The following is a 23605-nucleotide window of genomic DNA, read 5'->3' as shown; positions in this document are numbered from 1 at the left end:
GGGGACGAGGAAGCAGGAAGGAGGGCGGCGGAGGCTCTGCTCTCGGGGAGTTTGTGGGGGAACCGCGAGCGGCGTAGCGGATCCCGGAGCCCGGCCCCCGCCGCCCGCCCGTCCGGCTGCCTGCCCCGCCCGTCCGGCCCCCGCCGTCCGCCCGCCCCGGCCAGGCGCGCCCGCCCCCCCGACGGCCCCGCCCGGCTGCGGCCCCCGCTCCGCCCGCCCGGCCCCGGCCCCCAGGAGGAGGCGCTGACGCAGCAGCGTGGAGCCCGGGAATTGAGCGCCCCCGGGGGGTTCCAGCCGCCGGATTCCAGCCCGGCCGGGGCCTGCGGGCGCCTAGAGCCGCGCCGTCCGCGCCACCGTCCCGGTGAGCTAGGGGCCTCGGTCGAGGAGGGGGGAAGGGGCGAGCGGGCGGGCGGGAGTGAACGAGAGAGGCAGACGAGTGAAGGGGAGAGGACCGATCGCCCGTCAGCGCGCCCCACCGAGCGCGCCGCGCCGCCGCCCCCGCCAGCCCGGGAAGGGACGGACGGACGGACGACGCGAAGCAGGTGCGGCCGCCCGCTCGCTCGCGCCGCCTCTCTCCCCCGGGTCCGGCGCCACGGTCCCGCCATCGGGGAGCGCGGAGCGCCTCGAGGTGACAGCCCCCGGGGGCCGCCCGCTTCGCAGGCCGGGGGCGGGGTGGGTGGCGGCCGCCGGGTGGCAGCTTGGCCGGGTGGCGGCGGCGCGGGCGTCCCGGGCCGCGGAGGGCGGGAGGACGCCGGTCGTTTCTCGGCCTCGGCAGAGCCGGCTCGCCTCCGAGTGCGCGGGCGGCGAGGCCCCCGCCCCCCCGTGCCCCCTCCCCCCATCGCGGTCCCGGAGGCAAGGGGCCGCGGCCGGGGGCGGCGCCGCGGGATCTCCCGCACAGGGTGGGGGGCGCCCTCCCGCGCTGGGAGCTGACCGGTTATTGCTGGATGGGGGGCAGGGGATGGGGGCCACGCCGGGGTGGGGGATAGTATAGACTCGACCTGATCGGACTGGGAGGAAGGGAGGCGCCGAAGAAGGAAAGGAACCGGTTCGAGGAGCGAGTGTGGGCCGCGGGAGGCCCGGTGAGGACCGTGCGAAGCGGCGGCCGAATCCGAGGTGGGGCGGGGGGATCGAAGTTGTCAGACCGCCTCCAAGTGACAGCGGGACCCAGTGTTCGCGGCCGGGCCTGGCCCTGCCCTGCCCGCCTCGCCGCCTCTTCTCCGGGGCCGGGGGCCGGGTCAGGTCGGGCCCGAGGGGCCCGCTTGGCGGCGAAGCGCCGGACAAAGGCGGCGCCGGAGCGGGCGCAGGTGGTGGCGTCGGGGAGGGGAGCGGGTCCGAGCCACCCACCCCGAGGGGCGGGCGACCGGGCCGGACTCTGCCCCGGGGATTGCGGGGGCCGGGGCGACCGCCGGGAGGAGCTGCGGCACTGGCTCACGACTCCAGTCTCGGATCGACTTGCTGTTCTGGAAAGAGTGGGGTCGAGCCAGTGGGGCAGAGGTGGGGGTGTGCACGCAGTGGGCTTGGCCAGTGGCGACCCGGTTGCTGGACTTGCCCAAGAGACAGTTCGGTGAGGAGCTCTAGAGCCTGCCAGGAATGAGGTGTTTCAGCGAGAAGAGTCTGCCCAAAAGGCTAATCCCACCTGGGACATCTCCCAGTCTCCTGTTGTCACTAGTCTTAAGAGGGCAGAAGACCAGTTGGACTGGGGACTAGGAGATACCTCCCAGAAGTGCTCCTGGACAACCGTCTTCAGCACTTTTCTTTAGCTAAAAAAGGTACTCACAAAGAGAAAGGAGAAGCTGAGGAGAGGCAGGAATTTAATGATTAAGTTAAAAAGGTTTCCTATCCCCAGAGAGACTTTCCTCCCACCCTTTCCATGCCCGTGCCTTCTGAAAAAGAGAGAAAAGAACCCCAGAGAGACTGTGTGTTCTGGAGGAACACCACTGCCCTTGACCAACTAGAGGACATTTAGGAACCAGTGGCTTAAGCCGTCAGCTCCTCTGACCCCACCAGTGACCAAGCTGGGTGCCGTTTTTCCAGTTGTAAAAACCTACTCAGAGCTCCTGTGCTCTCTCCTGTGATCCCATGCTTAGTGGAAGAGTTGGGACCACAAAAACAGACTCAGGGTGTTTAGAGTGTAGACTTTTGTTAAAAATCCGGGTCCCACCCCGGGAAGGTTTTGATGATGAGCTGCTCCCAGCTGTGGTTGAGTGTAATCCCTCTTTGGGAAAGCAGCCTGTCACCCCTGCTTAGTCTGAGCATGGAGTTAATTCATGGCCACCCTCTGTCTCTCTCCCCAGGAGGGTCTGGACCCCAGCCTGGGTGGAGTTGAGGCTTGTGGGAAAGAAAGGGAGGTATTACCTCATACAGGAGACTTAAAGTTTTTTTCTGAGACAATTTAATTGTATGTCTTAAGATCCAGAGGATGATGAAGCATCTCAAGGTCTTTGTGTCTTCTTCAGGGCTACCCAGCGTGCATGTGATTTCTTTTGGGGGCATCAGAAGGGGGTGACCTGGTCTGGCCACGAGAACAGAAAGGAGAATGGCCAAAACAATGGTTCCCTCTTTGGCTCTCACTTGGCAGGAGACTCCTGCAAGTCAGATCGAGTAGTTAAGGGCTTGCTCTGTAGAGTTTAGCCAGTGAAGAGTTTCTCTCCTTTCTATCTCCCTGTCTTTCTTCCTTTCTGTTGCCCTGCTGTTCCCATGTCAGGCCTATGTTGTTGTCATGGCCTTCCTTTCCCTCCTGTTTGCACTGGCCCTTCTGATCCATTTCTGTGCACAGCTGCTAGATCATTCATAAAGCCCTCCTTCCCCTATGTCACTCCCCTACCCACAAACTTACAGTGACTCCCCATTTCCTGCAGTCTCATCCTGGACAGTGTCCCTTAAGGCTTTCCCCTAGCCATGATGTGCTGAGCAGGTTTATCACCCTGCATCTTTGCTCCTCTTGATTCCCCCAGTTGTCCCCAGTTAAGAGTCCCTTGCTGCCTCCTTCTCTTGCCTTGAACCCTCCTAATTCTTCATTTCAGACCACTCCAGGCCAGCGTTGCTTGCCCGTAAGATTGTGACCCTGGGTTTTATAACATGGCGTCCTCTTAAGTGCTTTTGTCCGTTGGAAGTTTCTTAAGGATAAGGACAGTATGAGTATTAAACCTGTGTGTGTGTGTGTGTGAGTATTCCAGGATTTGTGATACAGTGCTGTGCACATCGTTTTTATTGAATGAATAAAAGCAGTTGAGTGGGAGCAGAGGGGAAACCTTCCCTTCTGTTTCCCTGGAACTCCAGATAGTATGGAGTCCTTGGTGGTTTCCAACCTTTTTTGCCTAAGGCACATGCATAGGGCATGTTTGGGGTGCTTTAGCATGGGGAGCAAATGCTTGCTTCTGATTTTCCAGCTCGTGAAGAGCCTGTCCTGTGGATTGCTCACATGACACCATATAGACATGAATTGGAAAAGGGCTGTAATCCTGTTTTCCTCCTACCTCACCAGGCCATTCTCCCCACCCGGCTTTGCTGCTCTTATGCAATTTTCCTTGTTGTCCATGCTAAATGAATCCATATGTTTTATCTCTTCTCAATCCTGGGTGTAAATAGGGGAGAAATCACCATTCTGAGAGCAGAAGAGAAAGATTCCTGGTCTGGCCTGTGAATGGGGCTTTGGGGACTGGTGTTGGAGGAGATGTTTATAGGGGCATCGCAGACATGGGAGGCATGATCAGCCCCACACTGGACCCATCAGAAAGGACAGCTTATGATCCCAGCTCTCTCGGAACTTCCATTTTTGTTTACTACCAACCCTGGACCATGGGGAGATGGGAGAAAGGACTGGTGACTGATGTGAGTCTAAACAGTGGAAAAAATAAATTCTGCATCCACCCCCTTTCCCCCAAACCTCCCTTTTGTGCCCCAGTTTGATGATTAATGGACCAGCATTTCCCTTCTAAGCGGGAAAGCCACCCCTCACAGTTGCCATGGCAATGCAGACCGCTCCCCCGTCAATTAAAAAAAAAAAATCCGTACTAGTTCTCTCCTTGCTTCTACAGTAGCAGGAGACAGACTACCTCCAAATGAATCTCCTGGCCTCTCCTCTCAGCTGCTAAGGCTGTTTTCTCTGTGTGTCCTAAAACACAGCCCTTCCTCTTTTCTGAGGTTCGTCTGAGTTTCTTCACTCTGAGCAAATCTTGACCCTCTTAGATCCAGCAGCCCATGGAACACTTTTACGAAGAAGCAGAGAAATTTTCTGCATTTTTATTCATCCACAATGCAAATTTAAAACCAGAAAGAGCCTTCTTCTGTCTTTTCCTTTGGGGTTAAAAAAAACAATTCCTCCACACCATCTCTGGTTTGTAGAGGCTTAAGTTCAGCAGCATTTTGACATCCTTAAAGGAAGTTTCAGTAAACCTGGAAGGGATTCAGCCTTCAACATGAGTAGTTCACATTGATGTTCTATGGGGATTTTCGATTTATTTATTTTCATTCCTCCCCACCTCTCTGTCCCAGCACTCAGGAGGACTTGTGTGTTTTCATTTTTATCTGTTCTTACTCCTCTTGGCCTTGCTCCGGCAACATCTGGCCCGAGCGCCCTGTCGCAAGGTGAGTCATTAAAGAGGAAAAAAAAAATCTTAAGGGGAAAAAGTTGAGAGGCAGCCTGTGTCGAACTAAGGCTGCCAGTTGAAGCTGCCGGGTTTATGGAGCATTATATGAACAGCCCCAACATTAAAGGGCCTCCGTTTTATGAATGGGTTGTGAGGAATGTAAATAAAGCAGCATCTCTCAATGGGGAAGCATTTTACATAAGCAGTACTACCCTGGCCCAAGCATTTATGGGAATTTGCTAGCATAGTCTGGCAGGACTCACTTCCTTTGTGAACTTGCCATTGTGCTGGAGACTTTGGAGGGACAAGAAGAGTGCGCTTGGACACGGAGGGCAGCCCTAGTGCTCTGCTCTGCGGGTCCCCAGCCTTGATGGGCCAGCTCACCCTGAGAAGATGGAGTCAAAAACCTGTAGTGATTAGAAGCATAGGCTCCCAGGGCCTGGGGTCCTGAGATTCTGCAGTGCTTCACCTTCAGGCTGCTTCGACCTCCAAGGAACAAGGGACAGGGAGGTCCTGGGTGATGAAATCCTGCCCGGTTTTATGGGAGGCACCTAACTGGAGTAAAATAGACTGGTTTGAATTTCAGCTCCTTTATGTTTCCCCTGCCCACCTCCTGGTTCTGCCGCTAATGAGCAGTAAACCAGCTAATAGGGAGAAGGGAGGAAGAGCAGCAGCAGTCGGGGGTGCTGCAGGCTGCCTGCTCAGGGCCAGACCAGTGCCCTTCACTCCACTGAGCTGTCTTTGCAGAGTGGCTGAGCACTAGCCTGGCCCTAGGGTTCCAAGGGAGGGACTGCTGTCCTGCCCTAGGCAACTTGGTTTAGAAGCTGAGGGTCCTAGGATTGTGGGTTTGGTGAGCAGGCCTCAGGGCAAAGTCATGTCCAGGACTTTGTGTCATGTCCTGGGAAGGGTTTTCATCCAGATTCCATTTTTCCCAGTGAGAAACACCTGCAAAGTTGGGTGGTTATTAACCTGACTCAGCCTCCCACCAAATAATAATAATAAAAATAACACTACCCTTGAGATCCTCTACAAGCATCAGGAGTAAAAGAATGGCTTGTTCTCTCTGCCTCCCTGAGGTTTGAAACAGGAACTTATTTCTGAGGCACCATAATAACCAAGTTACCTGGACAAAAAAATGACAAGTAACTTGTCTTAGTTAACAGGATCAAGCCAGGCAGAAACTCAGGGTCTACATTTTTTGGTGTGTTGCTGCCTCTGGTGACCCCCCAGGGTCTCACCTGAGTGGTGCTGACCACCCTTATTTCCCTCCTATCTTCAGTGCCTGTTTAGGCCTTCACCCTCCTTAGATGCAGCTCCTGCCTGAAGAGGAGAGGGGTGGCCCACACTTAAGCCCTTCTCCAACTGCAGCTGCGTGTCTAAAAGTGTCTGAAGGAGATTCAGTTTGTTAATCACGTTTTCATCTGGTCAGATGGTTTAGAGGTGTATTATTATTGGCCATGCCATGTGACTTGGAGGATCTTAGTCCTCCATCCAGGATTTGAATCCCAGGCCGGCAGTGAAAGCATCACGTCCTAACTGCTGGACTGCCAGGGAATGCCCTAGAGTTGAATTACCAGTTTTTAGAGGGTCTTTATAGATATCACAGGAAAGGTATTAGGGTGCTGCTTGATGCCAGGATATTGTGATGTGTGTGTCAGAATGGAAGATGGAGTCAGGTTTGGCAAGCCTATCTCAGTATTGGGGGCGGAGCTGTTCTCTGCCTTGAGGGGTTCACACAGTTTGGACAGAGTGTAGAAAAAATTGCAAAATAGATGAAATGACTGTAAGAGATGATCAGGGAGAATTGGAAAGACTTGAATTTATTCAGCCCAAATAAGTAGCCAAGAGGTCAGGTAATATGTCTTTGAGTATTAAGATGGCTGATTGGAGTGTGATGACCAGATTTCAGTCTTCATTGCAGTTTGTGCTGGAGATTTCATCTGATTCAAGAGACATGGTTAGATGTATGGGGGGACTCTAGATTCTTTTCCTAGATTTACTGTAAAATCAAGAAAACCTGTCTTTGCAGCCCCTACCCCTTTCAAGGATACAAAATGGGTTTGTTTTAGAAGTGCATCTAAGAACATATTGGGAACTTTGAGCAGACTCGTCTGTAGAAACAGTCTGTAAAATGATGTATATGTTCCCTAGCCAGTACATAGATGCCTTTTAATCGTAGTACATCTTCAATTCCTTTGTGGTGAAAAATCAAGGAAAACTAATAATGTGTTAATGCCAATAATTAAAACAGCTCAGAAAAGCAAAATTGCACATGCAGGCTTGTTGGCCTGTGACTCAGCAGCCATCCTGTGTTGCGGTTCAGGGCGTGGACTTGGGGACTGACACCAGCTGCCCTGCCTCCGCCCTCAATGGTGCGGGAGTGCGGGCAAGTTCTCTTAGCTCTCTGCCTCTGTTTTCTCCTTGTTAGGATGAGATGATAACAGCCCCCAGGGGGTGGGGAGTGGCAAGGATGATTGAGAGTGATGGTGACTGTAAGATGTGGAATGAAAGAAATATTCCCCCGAGATAGCTGGCAGGTTGGGAGAGAGAAGGATGGTAGTGGAAGAAGGTTGTGCTGTGTAACATGAGAGAATTTCTACAGTAGCCCATTGAACTGTGGATTACACTGAAGAGGCATGGTGGACTCCTGGGGATGAGGGAGAGCTTTGAGGTCAGAGTTTCTTGTCCTAGGCTCCAAGTGGTGCCATCAGTCTAGGGTAGAAATGTTATATGAAGGGGAGCAGGTGGGCAGCCAGATCTTCATTTGTTCAACAAGCTCTTAATAAGCCCTGTGGATGAGATTTACTTGTAAGGAAGGCAGACCCCACCTGTCCCGGCAGAGCTTGCATAATGGGAGTGGCACTAAACACTTAGTTAATTAGTGAGATGTTCAGGTTAGGTGCCTGTAACTCTAGTAGGGGCTGCCTGTGGTTCTGTTCATGCTGGCGGAAGGTTGGGAAGGCCTGGTCTTGGGTCTTGTTCCCCACGGCTGTTTCATTCAGGAGGTTAGCACTTCGCTGGGAACGCTGAGGGCAAAGCTCCCATGTTGGCCTGGCTGGCCAGTTTCTTCATTCAAGATACGAGATAGCACCTCTGGTCTTGGCAAGCCATCTTAGACATCTAAGTTATTGGTTCCTGGAGTGTCCTGGTGGTTGAACCAGCCGCATATCCTTTGCCATTCCTGGGCAAGTGCCTGGAGCAGGCTGGTGAGCTGTTGTGTGTTTTGGAGGACAGGGCATCAGTCCTTGAGGTTTCCTCCTGGTGGGCCTGTTGCTGAGCCTTGAGGCTCCGTGGCCCTGTTCCTACTGTGCCTCTTCCGCACTGTCACTGCCAGGAACAAATAGGTCCTGCCCCAGGGGGAGATCTGCTTCTGGCCTGGGCACTGTGGAGTCTGAGGGGGGAGAGTCTGCGGGAGACTTAGCCCAGAGCCCCACTGTCCCTCAGTCCGGAATAATCCTGTATGGAGCCAGCGGTGGGCAGTCTGGGGAAAGTTGCCTTTGTCTCCTGTCCTTTGAAATGTTTGTGAAGCAAATTTTCCAGAGTGCTACCCATTTCCCATTGGGCTTGGTACACCTGGCATGAAGTAGACCCTCAGGAAGAAGCCGGAAGTCCCAGCTCGGGTGTGCCCTCTGGGAAGCTGCCTTGGAGCTGAGCTCTCTCCACCAGGCTCTGAGCACTCTGCCACCACCCTCTCACACACTCTTGTCCTCTGTCTTCTTACCAGCTCAAGCTCCAGTTTCTCAGTCTGTTCTGCATTTTTCTTCAGCTCTTAGCCTGATAACTTGACATGTGGGGGGCAAGAATGAGCTTGTGTTGATTGCCTGCTCTATACCATTCTTATTTAACCGGATGCTCACAACTCTGCTCTGTTGATAAGGAAGCCAAGGTTTGAGAAGTTCAAGCTGTTCGTTGATCAAGCCCACTTGGGATTAGTGGCAGCATAAAGTGGCTTCCAGCCCTGTGTGGGTCTCACCTCGCTGAGTTGTGGCAGGGGGCCAGCAAATGTTGGCCGAATGAACAAAGGTCACAAGAGGTGCCATGTGCCTGGGGGTGAGTGGCGGGTGCTCTGGCTTAGCTAGACCGACACCTGCCCTGAGAGGTCTGCCTGGTGCACACTGGAGCAGGGCACCTGAAAGAAACCAGGGGAAGGCAAGGCCTTTGGCAAGGACATGTGCCTTTAAAAGAAAGCCTCTAAAGACTAGTTTTGTATTGCATGTGATTACCTTCTAATTTGTCAGATTTGAGTTTCTTACAACAGAGCACTGTGACATGACTAAAATACAGTGCTCTCTGCCCACTGTCCCAGCTTAGGGGGCTGTGTGTATAGACTGACCTCTAGATCCAAGGAGTAGGCCTTGTCTGCCTTACTCTCAGCCCTCTCCCTGCAGGAGGGGCCTTGGCCTAAGACTAGGAACTGACTGTTTCCAGTGAGAAAGAGGAGATTCCACCTATTCTACTGTTACTGTATTCCTGTGTGTGCATGCTAAGTCGCTCAGTCATGTCTGACTCTTTTGCAACCCTATGGACTGTAGCCTGCCAGGCTTCTCTGCCCATGGGATTCTCCAGGCAAGAACACTGGAATGGGTTGCCATGCTCTCTTCCAGGGATATCTTTCCAACCCATGGATTGAACCATCATCTCTTACGTATCCTGCATTGACAGGCGGGTTCTTTACCAGTCGGATACGACTGAAGCAACTTAGCACACACATGCATGACATCTGACTTTGTGTCCAGAGCCCGAAGTTCATGGAGGTTCTGGACACCTCTGTGTCTGGGCGCTCCTGCAGGGAGGGTCAGAGTGGACAGGAGTAGCCAACGCTGGGGCTGTGGGACTAGGCTGGTTGCCACACTGGACCCTGTTTCGGGTAGGGGTAGACCTTCCCTGTACCACCTCTCTGGGCTGTTAGGAGTCCCCAGCGTGAAGTGTGAGGAGCAGGTGGTCTGACAGACCAGAGATAGGCTTGCTGCCTCCGGGGCAGGTGAACCCTGCTCCTCAGATGGCCACCAGGCCCCGGGGCAGCCTGTAAAACCGCCGCATCCAGACGGGTCAGGCCAGTTCCCTTTGGTCGGCCGTGGTGCTTCCTACCCAGGTGTTTGTAGGAGCCCAGCCTGACTGCAGAGTGAATCGAGTACCCACAGCAAGTGAGGCTGAATGGGCACCAGGGAGGCCTTCTCTCCTCAGGGGCAGAACCCTGGGGCTTGAACTCTGAGCTGCCAGAGCCAAGACTTCTGGCTTGCTCTCTCTGGGTGCCTGTGCTGAAGCCACCGGCAGGTGATGGCAGCAGGCAGTGCATGCTCTCTGACCCCATCCCCCTGGTCTTCAGCATCTGAAGATCTCGCCTGTCTTCTTTCTTGGAGGCCTGGAGCTGTTCAGGGTCTGTGGGATAGTGTCTGCCCCTGCCCTCTCGCTGCGTTGTGAACTGAGCCCCTCACAGTTCGCCTCACACTGGGTCCCTCCCGGGAAAGCAGTGGCATTGCCCTGTTCCCTGGGGTGGGCTCTCGGGTGTCTTCAGTGGGACAGTTGCAGGGCGGGGTTCAGGTGCAGGTTGCGTTTTCAGATTTCTCACCACCCCCGCTGGCTCTGGACTCCTAGTGTGGGGATTTGAGGGCCACATCTGTGGATCCGAAAGTGGGGGATCCCCGGGATGTTTGCCTGCCTGGTTCCTACTCTGCTTGGCTCCTGCATGGTGACTAGTATCATTCTCACCACCACTCTTTTTTTTTTTTTTCTCACCACCACTCTTAAGTAAGGTTCCTTCTGATGTGTCTCTTTGGGATGAGGAATCTGAAGTTCAACAAAGTTAAGTAAGTTATTCATGATGGGCAGACTTGGCATTTAAATCCAGGTCTGCCTGACTTAGAACTTTGGCTTTTACATTGTACCAGCTCTGGGGGCTTCAAGAGATACCAGCCGCATCTTTATCTGGCTTTATCACAAGAATTTCAGCAGCTTCACCTCTCTGTTTTTCCATGAAGTAACAGCAACTGAGTTTAAAAGAACAGTAGCTTGCCTTTGTGCTCTTGCTGCTTTTCTTCTCTGATAGAAGCTTCAAGAAACTGAGTGTCCATGAAAATGTATTATTCCTTTGAGAGGTGGGGGTTATTCCAAAAGAGATTGCAGAGGTGGGCAGTGCTTAGCTCGGTTCCAGCTGCGTGGCTTTAGGTGTAATTGTAGGGAGGTGGCTTGGGGCAGGGCCTTTCTTGACCCTCACCCAAGAGGCCACCTGGTCAGCTCTTGCCTAACTAAGACCGCCCCCCGCCCCCCCCCCCCCCCAGGTACGCAGTCCCATTAAGAATAAACCAAACTGAAAAGCCAGAATTTAAAGTGCAGTGGTAAGAGAAGTTTCAGAAAGAGCATCAGGGTGGCAGTGGGGCATGGGTCCTGAACCCCTAAGGGTGAGGTGGGGGTGTGGTCTAGAGCCGGGTAATTTAGGGAGACCCACTGGCAGGGCTGAGGGCCACTTTCCACCCCAGTGCAGCCTCTGCTTGCAGGAGTGAGCCGGACTGAGTCTGCTCATTCAGGCCCCCATCCTCCTCCTCCGTGCCCCTCGGGTGCCCATGGCCCATCTCCTCCAGGCCTTTGACCTGCTCTTGCACACAGTACCTTGGGGTGTGCTCCACCTGGCCTAGTGGGTGGTGGGGGCTGGGTATAAGGTGCTGCTACAGTTTGAGGGCAAACTTACCCTTTTCTGTTTCTGTGGAGATGACTTCACCCAGCCAGGCAGAATTGTGATTTTGGATTCCCTTGTGATTCAATGGGTCTTCGGCTCTGAGCACCACCAGCTAGCCATCGTGCTTCATGGCAGCTGTCAGACTGGTTTTCTTCAGTGAGAGCTTGCTTGACATGGTCTCAGCAAGCTGTAATATGCCCTGGGGAGTCTCTCCTAGGAACCTTCTCCCAAGGGAGCCCAGACTACCTGTCCCTGGAGGACAGGGCTTCCCAAAGAAGAGGAAGGTAGTCCGAGAACCTAGGCACCCTGGTGGTGTGTTGGCAGTGGTAGGAAGTTCCTCGTTGAGCTAGTCTGTGAGTGGGAGAGACAGACGGCAGGGGGCTTGGCAGGGCTAAAAGGGAAACCAAGCTTTCCTGGTTCAATGGGATCTTCCCCCATTGAGCTGCCCCCCCACCCACCGCAGGTTAGAGGGGCCCTGGCAGGCTGGGCGCCCCCTCCACCCAGCCCCACCCCAGGGAAAAGCTGCTGCCGAAGTTCTCACATGTCCATGTGGCTTCAAAGCATGACTCACGGTCTTCAGCCTGGAGTGAGTGCGGTAGGCAGCAGAGACCCCAGCCTCTCCTGGGGGGTGTGGGGGAGTGCCATGGCTGCCTTAGGCACCACATGAGAGCTGGGAGTTCTGCGGGTGACGAGATCTGGCAGATTCAGGAGAGGCTCGCAGGAGGCCTTTATGCTTGATTTGGAAATGTGACTTGCGCCCTGTGATTTAGAGGCTTCCCTGGAGCATTAGCCTCAGGGACAGTGAGTGTCCCTGAGGGACTGGAGGGCTGAGAGGGAGATGCAAGAGTGAAATCCTCTGCAGGAAACAAGTTCTCAGGTTCTGGGGACAGCTCCAGAAAGTGGAAGGCTCCCCTCCTAATCTTTGATGTTGAGAGGGAAAGACTGAGTGGGACCAAGTATCCCAGAATCCCTGGGCCATGCATGTGGCCGGTCTACCAGCCAACTAGGGGTGGAGAACAGACCAAGTCCTTCCTCAGTCTGCTAAGAGTTCTTCATTGACCAGACTTGAAAACACCTCCCTCTGTTTGCTTTCCCTTTCCCGTCTACCCCTCCTTATTCTGCACTTGGTGTCCATGTCCTTAAAGTCCAGGTGACCTCAGCCTTGGCCACCAGCCATTCCCAGGCTGATTGCTGTGGTAACTTGGGGCCTGTTGAGGGGCTTTGGCCCCTGCTCAGCTGTGTGGTCTGTTCACTGTTCTCCAGGCCTTTTGGGAGTGGAGGAGGCCTGGGTGCAGACTTCCCCAGGAAATACAGATGTCCTTCTCCTTGTTCTTGCTCCTTCACCTCTGGCACAGGGGTGCCCTGCCAGTGAGGGAAGGGCCTGGGGTTGTAAGCACCTGGGATGCTTTTGAAGGTGAAATGAGGCATTGCTAATAAGCGTGCTGAGCAATCAGGGATGGGTGGTCCCCCTGATGAGAAGCAAGAGTCTTAGGGAGCCTAGCAGATGCCTGGAATTTTTCAGGGGCACTGCAGTCTGTGCTTCAGGAATGAATGGATTTGCCTTCTGTGACTCTGTGTCCTGCCTGGGGCTTGGTCTCTGGGTATGCAGGTCCCCGCACGTGGCCAGAGCAATGCCTGGCATGCTGCCTCCCTTTTCCAGTTTTCCAAGTTCTTTCTCAGGGGTGAGGGAAACCCACGCTGCCCTCAGCCTGGTTTTCAAAGCACTGTTTCTCAGCTAGTCTGGCTTATCTCTGGAGAGAAGAGATCCAGTGATCCCAGACACTGGCCCAAGGCCAAGGGAGCTACTGAAAGGGCTCTGGACTCCCTGGGAGCCCTCAGGCTTGGGACTTTCAGGGTTAAATCCTGGCCCTGCAGGGACTGCTCCCAGCTCCTCTGGTGGAGTGAGAGTGAATAACAATAGCAGTAAGGAAATTAAGCTGAAAAGCCCGAGGGGGGTCGCAGAATGCTGGCGAGGGCAGAGCCCAGTCTGACACCTTACTTGGCATCACCTTGCTTTGTTGGAATATAGGTAGAGATTGAACAGACCACCACACGGGGAAGGGCCGGGGAGGCAGCCCCCCACCCCGCCCCTCAGTTCTTCATTGCCTATGCCATGCCAGCTTCCTGCACACAGCCTACTTTGGCCTTTTTCATTTAGGAGGAGACTCAGGGGGCCCCAGGTATGCTGGAGGTGGGGGTGTCTGCCATACACCTTTAGGGGGTGATGCCTGGTCATGGGCATTGTCCTGGGGCTTTAGGTTTCCTATGATTCTCTCCTCCATCCTGCCCCTTTCTGACATCTTGCCTACCTGGAGGGAGTCCTGATAAAAAGGGCTGGACTAACATGGCTGAGCGGCTTTGTCCCCTGAGTCAATTCTTCCCTTTGGTACTTTCTTTTCCCAGCTCTTGGTGGCTGGTGGACTTTTAAGGCTGTACCACAGGTCTAGAGTGTGGTCCATGAGTCTCCTACCTGGGAATGCTGGCCCCAACCTTACTGCCATCCCTCCCCCAGGTACTGGGCTGTTTGGAATCTGAAGTAAGGTGGGACTGGCTCCAGGGGCTGGCTGATACCTCCCCTCCCAGGCTCCTCACAGCCAGGCCTTCACCCTTCAGGGGGCTTTGCAGCAATACCCAGGTTATGGCCATCCACTGTACTTGCCAGGCAGGTGTCCTCATAGACTGTACTTGGCCTTCTCCACGGCCCAGCAGGCAGGTTCCTCATCTCAGCTTCTCACTGTCCATCTCCTTATCCTCCTTGGCCAATCTCAGAGGCCTTGAGAAGGGGGAGGGGTTGATCATGTCTTTGAGGGACTAGATGAACTCTCACCACCCAAGCCCCTATCCTGGCTCAGTGTCCTCAGAGTCTCTTCCTGTCCTGTGATGAATATCCAGTGGGAGAAAAACAGGTGGAAACAGCTGCAAATTTTGTCCCCAGCCTTTTCTGTCTTCTGACTCTGGATTTGAATCACGCCCGTAGGCTCCCCAGGTGCTTGGTTCAGAGGAGAGTGGGGTAGCCAGTCCATGCACAGCTGCTGGTGGCCTGACCCCACTAGACTTTTGCACTCTGGAAGAGGGGTCCTAAGAAAATCCAGGCTGGAAATCCAGTGAGGGTAGGCCAGAGTTACTGCAGCGGGTGCTGGAAGGGCTTCAGTGGGGGAGAAGGCAGACCAGGGCAGGCTTCTCTCATTGCCTGCTTCTGTCCTGCAGGTTGGAGATACTCCATGACACACACTCGGAGGAAGTCTCTTCCCATGCTGAGTTCAGGCCCCACAGGCCGCCAGGAGCCCCTGCAAATGGAAGGCAGCAATGTGGAACAGCGGGCAGAGGGCGTGGAGCCAGGTCCTCCTGAGAGCCCAGAGCACCTCACAGGGCGCCGCAAGAACTACCCGCTGCGGAAGCGCCCGTTAGTTCCTGGGAAGCCCAGGACCTGCAAAGTGCTGCTGACCCGCCTGGAGAGTGTGGCTGGTCCACGAAGCGCAGATGAGGCCGATGAGCTGCCCCCCGACCTGCCCAAGCCCCCTAGCCCGGCCCCATCCAGCGAGGACACTGGCCTCTCACAGCCCCGCAAGCGGCGCCTGGCCTCCCTCAACGCCGAGGCCCTCAATAACCTGCTGCTGGAGCGGGAGGAGACCGGCAGCCTGGTGGGCACCCGCCGCAGCCGAGGAGGAGACCCCCACCGTAGCCGGGACCGTGACCGGGCCGCTGGAGGCTGGGCCTCCTCTAAGAAGCGACCCCGGCTTGGGAACCTCGGAGAAGGAAGTCGGGACCTCTCTCCAGAGCTGGCACCGGATGAAGGGGCCCGCAGAGATGGTGATCCGACTCCCAAGAGACTGGCCAGCCTGAATGCAGCTGCCTTCCTGAAGCTGAGCCAGGAGCGGGAGCTCCCCCTGCGGCCGCCTCGTGCCCACCCTGAGGCAGATGGGCACTCTGTGGAGCCACCAGCACCCAAGGGCCTGAGGCCTAAGTGGGCCAAGGTCAACGGCAAGAACTATCCCAAGGCCAGACAGGGGGCTGGCTCTGGGGAGGCTGCAGGCCCAGGTTGGCAAGGATGCCCCGAGGAGCCTTGGCCATCCACCCCTCCTCGTGGGCCCGTCAGCCTGCCACCTTACCAGCCCCTGAGCAAGGCTCTGGAGAGCCCCTTGGGGCTGCGCCCACACCTGCCCCTGCTGATGGGGGGCCAAGCAGCCCTGAAGCCGGAGCCTGGGCGCCCAGGCGAGGAGTCACCTGCCCCCAAGCAGGAACTGCACCAGCCCTCGTTCCCCACACCACAACTCTCCCCACTCCCAATGCCTGGCAACCCTGCTGACTACAACGGCCTATATGGTCGGCCTGAGCTCACCGCATTGGGCAACTTCTATCTGTACTGCAGCCAAGACGGGCTGCAGTGTGGGGGTTACTCTTCCTGCCCCATGCTCCCCGAGGGCAAGCTGTCCCCAGTGGCTGCACCTAACGAGGGGCTTCTCTTGGCTCCAAGCTCAGTGTCTGCAGGCACCCCTTTCCAGCACCCTCCGTGGGGTTCTCGCTATTGCTCCGACGAGGATACTGGAGCAAATGGCTACAGCATCTGTGAAATGTTGTCCACGTCTCTTACCCACATCGGCACTGCCTGTGGTGGCTGCCCCTACAAAATGCCTTTTGCAGCAGGTACGCCTACCTAGAGGTGGGGTATACCAGGGCATCTCTGAGATGTGGTGTCCCAGGAGGGTGGGCCGTGGACTGGGGTGGGGTGCCTTGGCATCTAGAACTGCATGAGAAAGCACGGGGTTTTGAGAAGGGCGGATTTCCCTGATTTTGTGTGATCGGCCTAGGAAATTCCCAGGAAAGAGGCCCATGTTTAGTTCTCAGCAGCCCTGCTGTGTCCCCGCTGTCTATAGAGGTTTCTTGACTTGGCAGTTGGCAGCACTGTGGTGGTAGAAAGGGCAAGGACAGTCTCTCCTGCCTCCCCACTGGGATATCCATTCTTAGACTTTGAGTAGCAAGTTAGATGTTGAAAGTAGCACTTTTGCCAGGTTGTTCCCATGTCCCTTTTGCCTTCCTTGAGGAAAACTAGAATTCCTTATTTCCCAGGAACCCAGACCATCTGCTTCCCAACCAAGTGCATTATCCATGGGAGGGATGGTGGATACCAGGCCTGGTAGGTGGGGCCAGCTGTATTAGGATAGTCTCATCCTGGCATTAGAGGCCTTGAAAGAGAAGAAATGCTCAGACTTAGCATCGCCTTGCTAGGTGTGGACCAGGTGGGCACACCCGGAGAACAGACATGCTGCTGTTGGGGCCTGTGGCTTTGGTGTGTACCTTCTCGGCAAGATCAGACACCCGAGAGTCTCATGCTGTAGCTGATGAGACAGCCCTAAGTGATCTCTCTGCCCCCAAACTGGCAGGAGTGTCCTCACATGCCTCTCCAGGCTCCCTTCCGGGTGGAAATGACATGACCAGAGCCATGCTGGGCAGCACATGTGCCGTGCTGCTGGTGAAGTGAGGGGCCATGCCTTCTCAGGGCTTTCTGCCGTCTCCTCCACAGCCCTTCTCGAAGGGGTCTATAAAACAACTTAATAGACTGCTTGACTCTGGCCAGACTGGTTGTTTCAGGTTCTGGCGTGAGTAGGAGCTCTGGAGAAATGAGAACAGGCTGCTTCTTAGGCTTTTATTTCTCTTCTGTACCACTCCCTAAGTTTAGTCACCTAACCTGTGGGACCCAAGACCCTTAGCCCCTTGCCCTGGGACACCAGTAAGCACCATGTGCCAGGTGCTTGTTCTTGGTGCTTTATATATGGGAGGCCATATGGCATGTTAATTGAGCACAGACTCAGGCCAGATTGAAATGTTCTTCCCAACCACATGATTGATCATGTGACAAACCAATAACTGCTCTGTCTCAGTTTCCTTAATTGTAAAATGAGAATAGTGGTACCCACCTCATGGGCTTGTTGTAAGGATGAGATGAGTTGACATGATACTCGAAACTACTGCTTCTGTGGCAAGGCACTGAGAGGTAAAGTGACTTGCCTGAGGTCACACAGCTAGCGAGTGGCAGATCAGGGATTCACATCCTCATCTAGCTTCAGATTCCCTGCTCCCAAGCACTGGGGAGGCCTTTAGAAAAGGAATATTAAGTCAGAGCCAGAGATGCTGTTCCCATTCCACTCTTTCAGGCTAGAAGAGGAGATGGAGATGTCTATGGGCCAGTCTCCAAGGTCAAGGAAAACCCCTGGCAGTCACTGATCATCTACCTTAAGGGCCTCTGACCCCACTTGCTACCGCATTGGCCTTTGGGTTCACACTTAGAATTAAGATGGAAGCAGGCTTCCCTGATTATTCAGTTGGTAAAGAATACGCCTGCAATGCGGGAGACCTGGGTTCAATCCCTGGGTTGGGAAGATCCACTGGAGAAGGGAAAGGCTCTCCACTTCAGTATTCTAGCCTGGAGAATTTCACAGACTGTATAGTCAGTCCATGGGGTCGCAGAGTCAGACACAACTGAGCAACTTTCACTTTCAGGCTCTGCAAGCAGAGGTGCTGGGGATTCATTGCTTGTCCTTACCTGCCTTGATTCCCTCTCTCATTTTCCCAGAAGGCTGCAGATCCCTGGGCCAGCTGGAATTTCCTCTCCCGGCAGCCGGCCACCCTGCCTCACCTGCCCACCCCCTCCTGGGGTGCCCTGTGCCCAGCGTGCCACCTGCAGCAGAGCCCGTCCCCCATCTTCAGACACCCACCTCGGAGCCCCAGACAGTAGCCCGCGCATGCCCTCAGAGCGCCAAGCCTCCTAGTGGCTCCAAGTCAGGTCTGCGCACGGGCTCCAGCTGTAGGCACACCGCGCGGAGCAAGGCCGCCCGCAGGCCCAGCCACCCCAAGCAGCCTCGTGTCCAGCGCCCACGCCCCCGCCGCCGCCGCCGCCGCCGCACTAATGGCTGGGTGCCCGTCGGGGCTGCCTGCGAGAAGGCCGTCTATGTCTTGGTGAGCGCCAGCTCCCAGCCAGTGGGGAGAAGGGAGGGTGGTGGCAGGAACACAGGATCTGCAGCGAGCTGGGTCCCAGGCACCCCTGTCTCTGGCCACTCTGAGAGGTGACAAGGGGTTCCAGCTCAGTTTTACCCTGGGGAAGTGATCACGCTGGCCCAGCCTGCTCCCCCAGCCCCTCCTGATCCGGTGCCCTGTGCCCTGGGGAGTCGGGAACACACAGTCAGTCACAGCTGGTGGCTGCCATCTCCATCACTGACTCTCAGAGAGGCCTTCTGATGAGCCTTCACCTCTCATCCTGGATTGTAAAGTAGAGGACTTCTCTGGAGACTTTTTGGATAAGTATGTACAGGGGAAATGGGGATAGGCATAGGAAATTAGTGACACAGGAATGTCTGGGATGATGAGAAGAATGTCGGCTAAAATGTATTGAGCACTTCTGAGGGGCCAGAACTGAGTGAAGTTTTTGCATGCATTATCTGCTTTCATCCCCGCCACTGCCCTGTGAGGTACGCCGCGCCCTGTGGTTCTGTAACTACCCTCATTTCACAGATGAGAAGACAGGCTTAGCAGTAGATTAAGTAATTTACCCAAGGCTTCACCACTTACCGTGGTGGTTTAAGAGTCAAACTCAGACTGTCCATTAGGAAACTTGAGGACCGCCCAGTGCTGGGGGCTTGGAGCGCGAAAGCCAGCTGTCAGGGGTGAGGCATTCAGACACAGCCCCAGAAGTTTCGAGTCACTCTCTCAGCTCTGCTCTCAGTATCGTCCTTTCTCCCACTCTGCCCCGAAAGCCAGGCTCAGGGAGCGGGGGGTGCAGAGTGCTCACCGCTTTCGTAGTCTGCCGTCCTCAGTGGTTTGACGGCTCTGAGGACACAGAGGGAAGCAATGTCACTCTCTCCCCATGCTGAGAGTGGCCCCACAAGCCTTGTTTGTGTCACTGGTTTGTTGCTCAGGATGAACCGGAACCAGCCATTCGAAAGAGCTACCAGGCAGTGGAGCGGCATGGGGAGACTATCCGAGTCCGGGACACTGTCCTGCTCAAGTCAGGCCCTCGAAAGACGTCCACACCTTATGTGGCCAAGATCTCTGCCCTCTGGGAGAACCCCGAATCAGGTACCCCCTGCCTAGAGTTCAGCTGGGCACTAGTGTCCTGTGTTCTTAGCAGAGTCTGCCTCCCTCTAAGCCAGCATCTGTCTGTTGCTCAGGGCTGCAGACAGCCTTGGGCTTGGCTTGGATCAGCTCATTAACCTTTCCGGCCATCAGGACTGGGCACCCATCACCCTGCCTCACTTGTCAGTGCCTTTTTCTCCTTCTTCCTCCACGCCTAACAGCATTCTCAGCCACTGAGTTACCAGACTTGGCCTAAGGTAGGGGATGGGGTGGCCGGAGCTCACAGGATTGGCCCAGGCTTTGAAGTTGGATGAGCCTCCAGGGCAGGTGGCCAGCCCGCCTGCCCATCTCAGTCATTCTGGAGTTGCCAGCTCAAGCCCTGATTGCTTCTGTTTCCCTCAGGAGAGCTGATGATGAGCCTCTTGTGGTATTACAGACCAGAGCACTTACAGGGTGGCCGTAGTCCCAGCATGCACGAGGTGAGCTGCCTGGCGGCGGGGAGGCAGGGGCATGGAGAACATGGTATGGGGCAGCAGCCTGGCTGGTCTGGTCCCTGGACTTGTCACCTTGGACACCAGAGAACCTGGGGAAGGGCCTGAGTTGTAGCCTCTTTTCCTAACACTGCCCAGTTTATGTTTCAGTGGGTCTTTTGTCCTGAAAGGTTGGGGGGCAGGAAGGGGGCCCCCAAGGCAGGGGGTGCCAGAATGAGAACAAGTATATACGTTCTGGTGACAGAAAGGGGGAGCGCACAACTTTAGTGTCTACAGCGTGAGAGGGAGGGGAGGAAAGACTCCTGACACACCTGGGTGTCTCCCAAGCCCTGCACTCGGAGAGGTGATGCCATCTGGGTGTGGCTGCTCCACCCCCAGACTGGACTCCCTTTTGCTGTTTTTTCCCTTGCTGGGACCTTTTTCCTCTAACCGGAAGGATGTGCACCAGTTCCTCTCTTCTCCTCTGGGCTGGGGTTGGGGTCAAGAGGCTGATGTCAGTCAGGGGCTGGAGCAGGCACCTGTCTACTCCTGAGAAGGACAGGACCTAGGAGGAATGCCCTGGGCTATTTGATGAGAACAGTTAGGCTGAAATTCCAGGGAAGCTCCTTGGCTTCCTGGGTGCTAGCTGGAGTTAATCTATCTCAGGTCAGGAGTCCCAGCAGAGTTCATGTCCATCTTGCTCTTGGAGTTAGGTGCTTCCCACCCTGGTAGCCAACCTCCTTCTGTCTCCCCTTGAGCCTTTGCAGAATGAAGTGTTTGCATCGCGACATCAAGACCAGAACAGTGTGGCTTGCATTGAAGAGAAGTGCTACGTGCTGACCTTTGCCGAGTACTGCAGGTGGGTGGTGCCCTGTGCCTCTGGCTTGCCTCTCCCCTCAGATTCCCCAGACTATTCGTGGGTTGCCTGTGATCCCCAGGGGATTTGACTCATTGGACCTGACCTCCTAGAACTTTTTTCCAGTCTGCTTCCTTCATCTGATTTTTATAGGAAAAGAAATAAAATTGTTCCCCTTTTGAGGCAGAGTGAATTGGGACAGAGTTTCAGGGGTGGGGATGGTTACGGTACTGCTGTCAGAAGGAAATCAAGGAGAATTGGCAGGTGTTTGGTAGGGAGGTTCGGAAGGTGTGGGTCCCCAGTGACCAAGAAGATGGACTGGTGGTTGGCTGAGAGGGCATAAGCCCCAGGACAGGAATGGAGGCAGCAGCTGCCCTTGTGGAGGCGGGAGGGGATGTCCAGCTCTCTGGGCAGGGTGGGGAAGGAACTGGTCTTCCTGCTAAGACAGCTGTGAATGGTGTGTCACTGCAGATTCTGTGCCATGGCCAAGCGCCGGGGCGAGGGGCTCCCCAGCCGAAAGACCGCACTGGTGCCCCCATCTGCGGACTACTCCACCCCGCCACACCGCACAGTGCCCGAGGACACAGACCCTGAGCTGGTGTTTCTTTGCCGCCATGTTTATGACTTCCGCCATGGCCGCATCCTCAAGAACCCCCAGTAGCCTCCTCACACCCATGCTGGGGCTGCCCACGGGCAAATGGGGCTCAGGGCAGGGGGCACTGCTTGAAGCACAGCACTTGGTTAAGGGGCCACAGGAGCTCGAGGTGGCTGGCCTGTGGTTCTCTTGTGGGGGAGGGCAGGGGCCCCTGTGGGATTGGGCCCCATGGGAGGGAAGGGGAGGCCAGGGTATAAGAAAAGCATCAGAACCCTCAGCTTGGCCCAGTTTGCCTCTCTGGGGTCCATGGGTAGAGGCTCCTAAAGAGGCAGTCTTCCCTGAGGCTGGGCCAAGCCTGAGGGGCGTGGGCCCTGAAGGGACTGGGGGAAGGTCCTTCAGGAACCATGCCCTTCTTTATCCTCCCCTGGGCCCTTCAAGGGGGCATGGGAGCCAGCTTTACCTCACCCACTGTGACCCGCTGCCTCCCCATTAGCCTGGGACCAGGCTCTCCCAGATTCTAGCACAGCTCCGAGCCCATTCCTTTGAGGCCTGGAGAGCCAGCGTCTGGCTCCCAGAGCGTTGACTTTTTCTTCTGGACTTGGGGCCTTTCTCTGGCATTCCTCCTTTGCCCTTGCAGTAGCCCTTGGTGCTGGGACAAGTTACCAGCCCTCACAGTCATGGGTGTGGCCCCCTCGTGGGAGTCAGCTTCCTGTCCACCTCCTGGTGAAGGCCACCCAGCAGGTCTGGCTTCCCAGAAGTTAACTGATTAACGCGGGCTTTGTCATGTCTGGGAGAGCAGAAGGGAGCTGGGCGGGGGTGGGGGCAGGGGGCAAGGAAAATTGCTACCTGATTTATTGAAGACTTCTCTTGCCTTACACTTGGAGGTTCTAGGAAACCTCTTGCAGAACTTCACACATGACTCTTCAAGCCACACCCACCTGAAATCAAACCAAAGGAGTGCTGTGGCTCCCCTTGCCCCTGACACCCCTTTCCCTAGTCTTTTGTAGATTGCACTAATTTACATCCCAGCAAGAATCAACACTGTATCAGTCCACAGACCTGCTGAGCTGCAGCCACTCACTCTAGGAGCTAAGGACCTGCATTTTTAGTTTGTTCCTGTTGCCAAGGGGCCCTGTTCTCACCTCATGCTGCTCCCCAGAGTAGATTAGGAGGCTCACCCCCCTGCTGTCCTTGCCAGGACTAGGCCCTGGCCCTGGGGCACTCTGTGGGGGCTGGAGCAGCCTAGTTCTTTCCTATTTGTACCAAAGAGGAGCCTGACGGGGAGAGGGTGCGTGGCTTGGGCCTGGCGCTGGGCGCATGCTCAGCAGTTCTGCAGGGCACCACCTTGGGGACAGGAGCCAAGGAGGGCAGCACTGGGTGGGTCCTCCTCCCCTAGAGAGGGGCAGACATGGACCCCACAGGCTGAGGAGGTGGCACAGGGTGAGGACAGTTGGGCAGGAGGTGGAGGCAAACCCTGAGGGCACGCCCAGCAATCCCCCAGCCCTGCCCTGTCCCTGAGCAGAAGGCTTCTCCTGTTTTAGTCACTGGTCTCAGGTGAGGCCTGGACCATTCAGAGGTAAATTCACATATGGGAAGCCCAATCTCAAACCCCAAGGGAAGAAACTTGGGTCCCCTGTTACTGAATAAGCTGTTTGGAGGAAGACATCAGTCCAGGAGGGTGGGGCAGTAAGAGAGGGTGGCAGAGTCGGGGCTGCTAAGGAGCTCAGCCTCACCCAACAGCAGGAGATCAGGCCTCCTCCAGGGAGGCGAGGTCCACTGCCCAGAACTTAAATGCTTTTGAAATCTCTTAGATGTGGAAATATTTTTTCGAACCTGAAAATGCAGCTGGTAGAATTTCAGTGGAAGCATAATTCATGTAAAATATATTTTAGTTGATATTTTGTAAAATGCACTTTTTGTGTGTGTCGACCCTGGTTTCTCAGATCTGTATTTCAGTGTTTACAAGGGAGGGAGGACCTTTCCTCACCTCCCTTTTGACAGAGATTAGAAGTACTTCTTTAAGAAAAAAATAAATTTGAGAAATTGTATTGATTTAGAAAAGGACCATTTTCTGCGTGTCCTGTCATCTTTTTGTGTGTGGGCTCACACAGAGGGGCTCACTCCTCTTTATTTGGGGGGCTCCTTCTTAACCATTGCAGTGCAGGGGCTCACTGAGGCCAGTAAGCCAAGAGCAGAGGAAAGGAGGGGGCGTGGAGAGCAGCAGGAGGAGAAGAGACAGGGAATGGCAGCTTGGAGTTGACTTCTTCACATCGTGGTAGCTGGAGCCAGCTGCCTGGGCTGAGGGAAGTCCATGGGTCACCAGTTCTCACCTGGCTGGTGACCTGGGAACTCGCC

At 55.3% G+C, this 23605-nt stretch overlaps 1 protein-coding gene across 3 annotated transcripts; it reads left to right on the top strand.

The window, feature by feature from the left end:
• Positions 1 to 220: 220 nt before the first annotated feature.
• BAHD1 (bromo adjacent homology domain containing 1) lies at positions 221 to 23317 on the top strand. Of its 3 annotated transcripts, none has more exons than XM_061157580.1 (7): positions 221 to 361; positions 14470 to 15906; positions 17837 to 18216; positions 19173 to 19332; positions 19732 to 19808; positions 20558 to 20658; positions 21127 to 23317. In XM_061157580.1, the coding sequence occupies exons 2-7, from the start codon at positions 14484 to 14486 to the stop codon at positions 21314 to 21316; spliced, it is 2331 nt and encodes a 776-aa protein (XP_061013563.1). In that variant the 5' UTR covers positions 221 to 361; positions 14470 to 14483; the 3' UTR covers positions 21317 to 23317. The 3 variants fall into 3 exon arrangements, with proteins under 3 accessions (XP_061013563.1, XP_061013564.1, XP_061013562.1); XM_061157581.1 differs by having other exon boundaries at positions 17834 to 18216; positions 20567 to 20658; XM_061157579.1 differs by having other exon boundaries at positions 17834 to 18216.
• The last annotated feature ends 288 nt before the right edge of the window (positions 23318 to 23605 follow it).

The sequence above is a fragment of the Dama dama genome, chromosome 12 (genome assembly GCF_033118175.1).
Source record: "Dama dama isolate Ldn47 chromosome 12, ASM3311817v1, whole genome shotgun sequence".
NCBI classification, from domain to species: Eukaryota; Metazoa; Chordata; class Mammalia; order Artiodactyla; family Cervidae; genus Dama; species Dama dama.
This window is presented reverse-complemented; position numbering and strand designations above follow the sequence as displayed.

What these genes read in the sequence shown, in the direction of transcription:
- BAHD1 (XM_061157579.1), top strand. Translation starts at nt 14,484, where the DNA reads ATGACACACACTCGGAGGAAGTCTCTTCCCATGCTGAGTTCAGGCCCC. An exon ending in AGAAGGCCGTCTATGTCTTG is followed by an intron (nt 18,217 to 19,172) that starts GTGAGCGCCAGC and finishes TTTGTTGCTCAG; the next exon opens with GATGAACCGGAACCAGCCAT. An exon ending in ACCTTTGCCGAGTACTGCAG is followed by an intron (nt 20,659 to 21,126) that starts GTGGGTGGTGCC and finishes GTGTCACTGCAG; the next exon opens with ATTCTGTGCCATGGCCAAGC.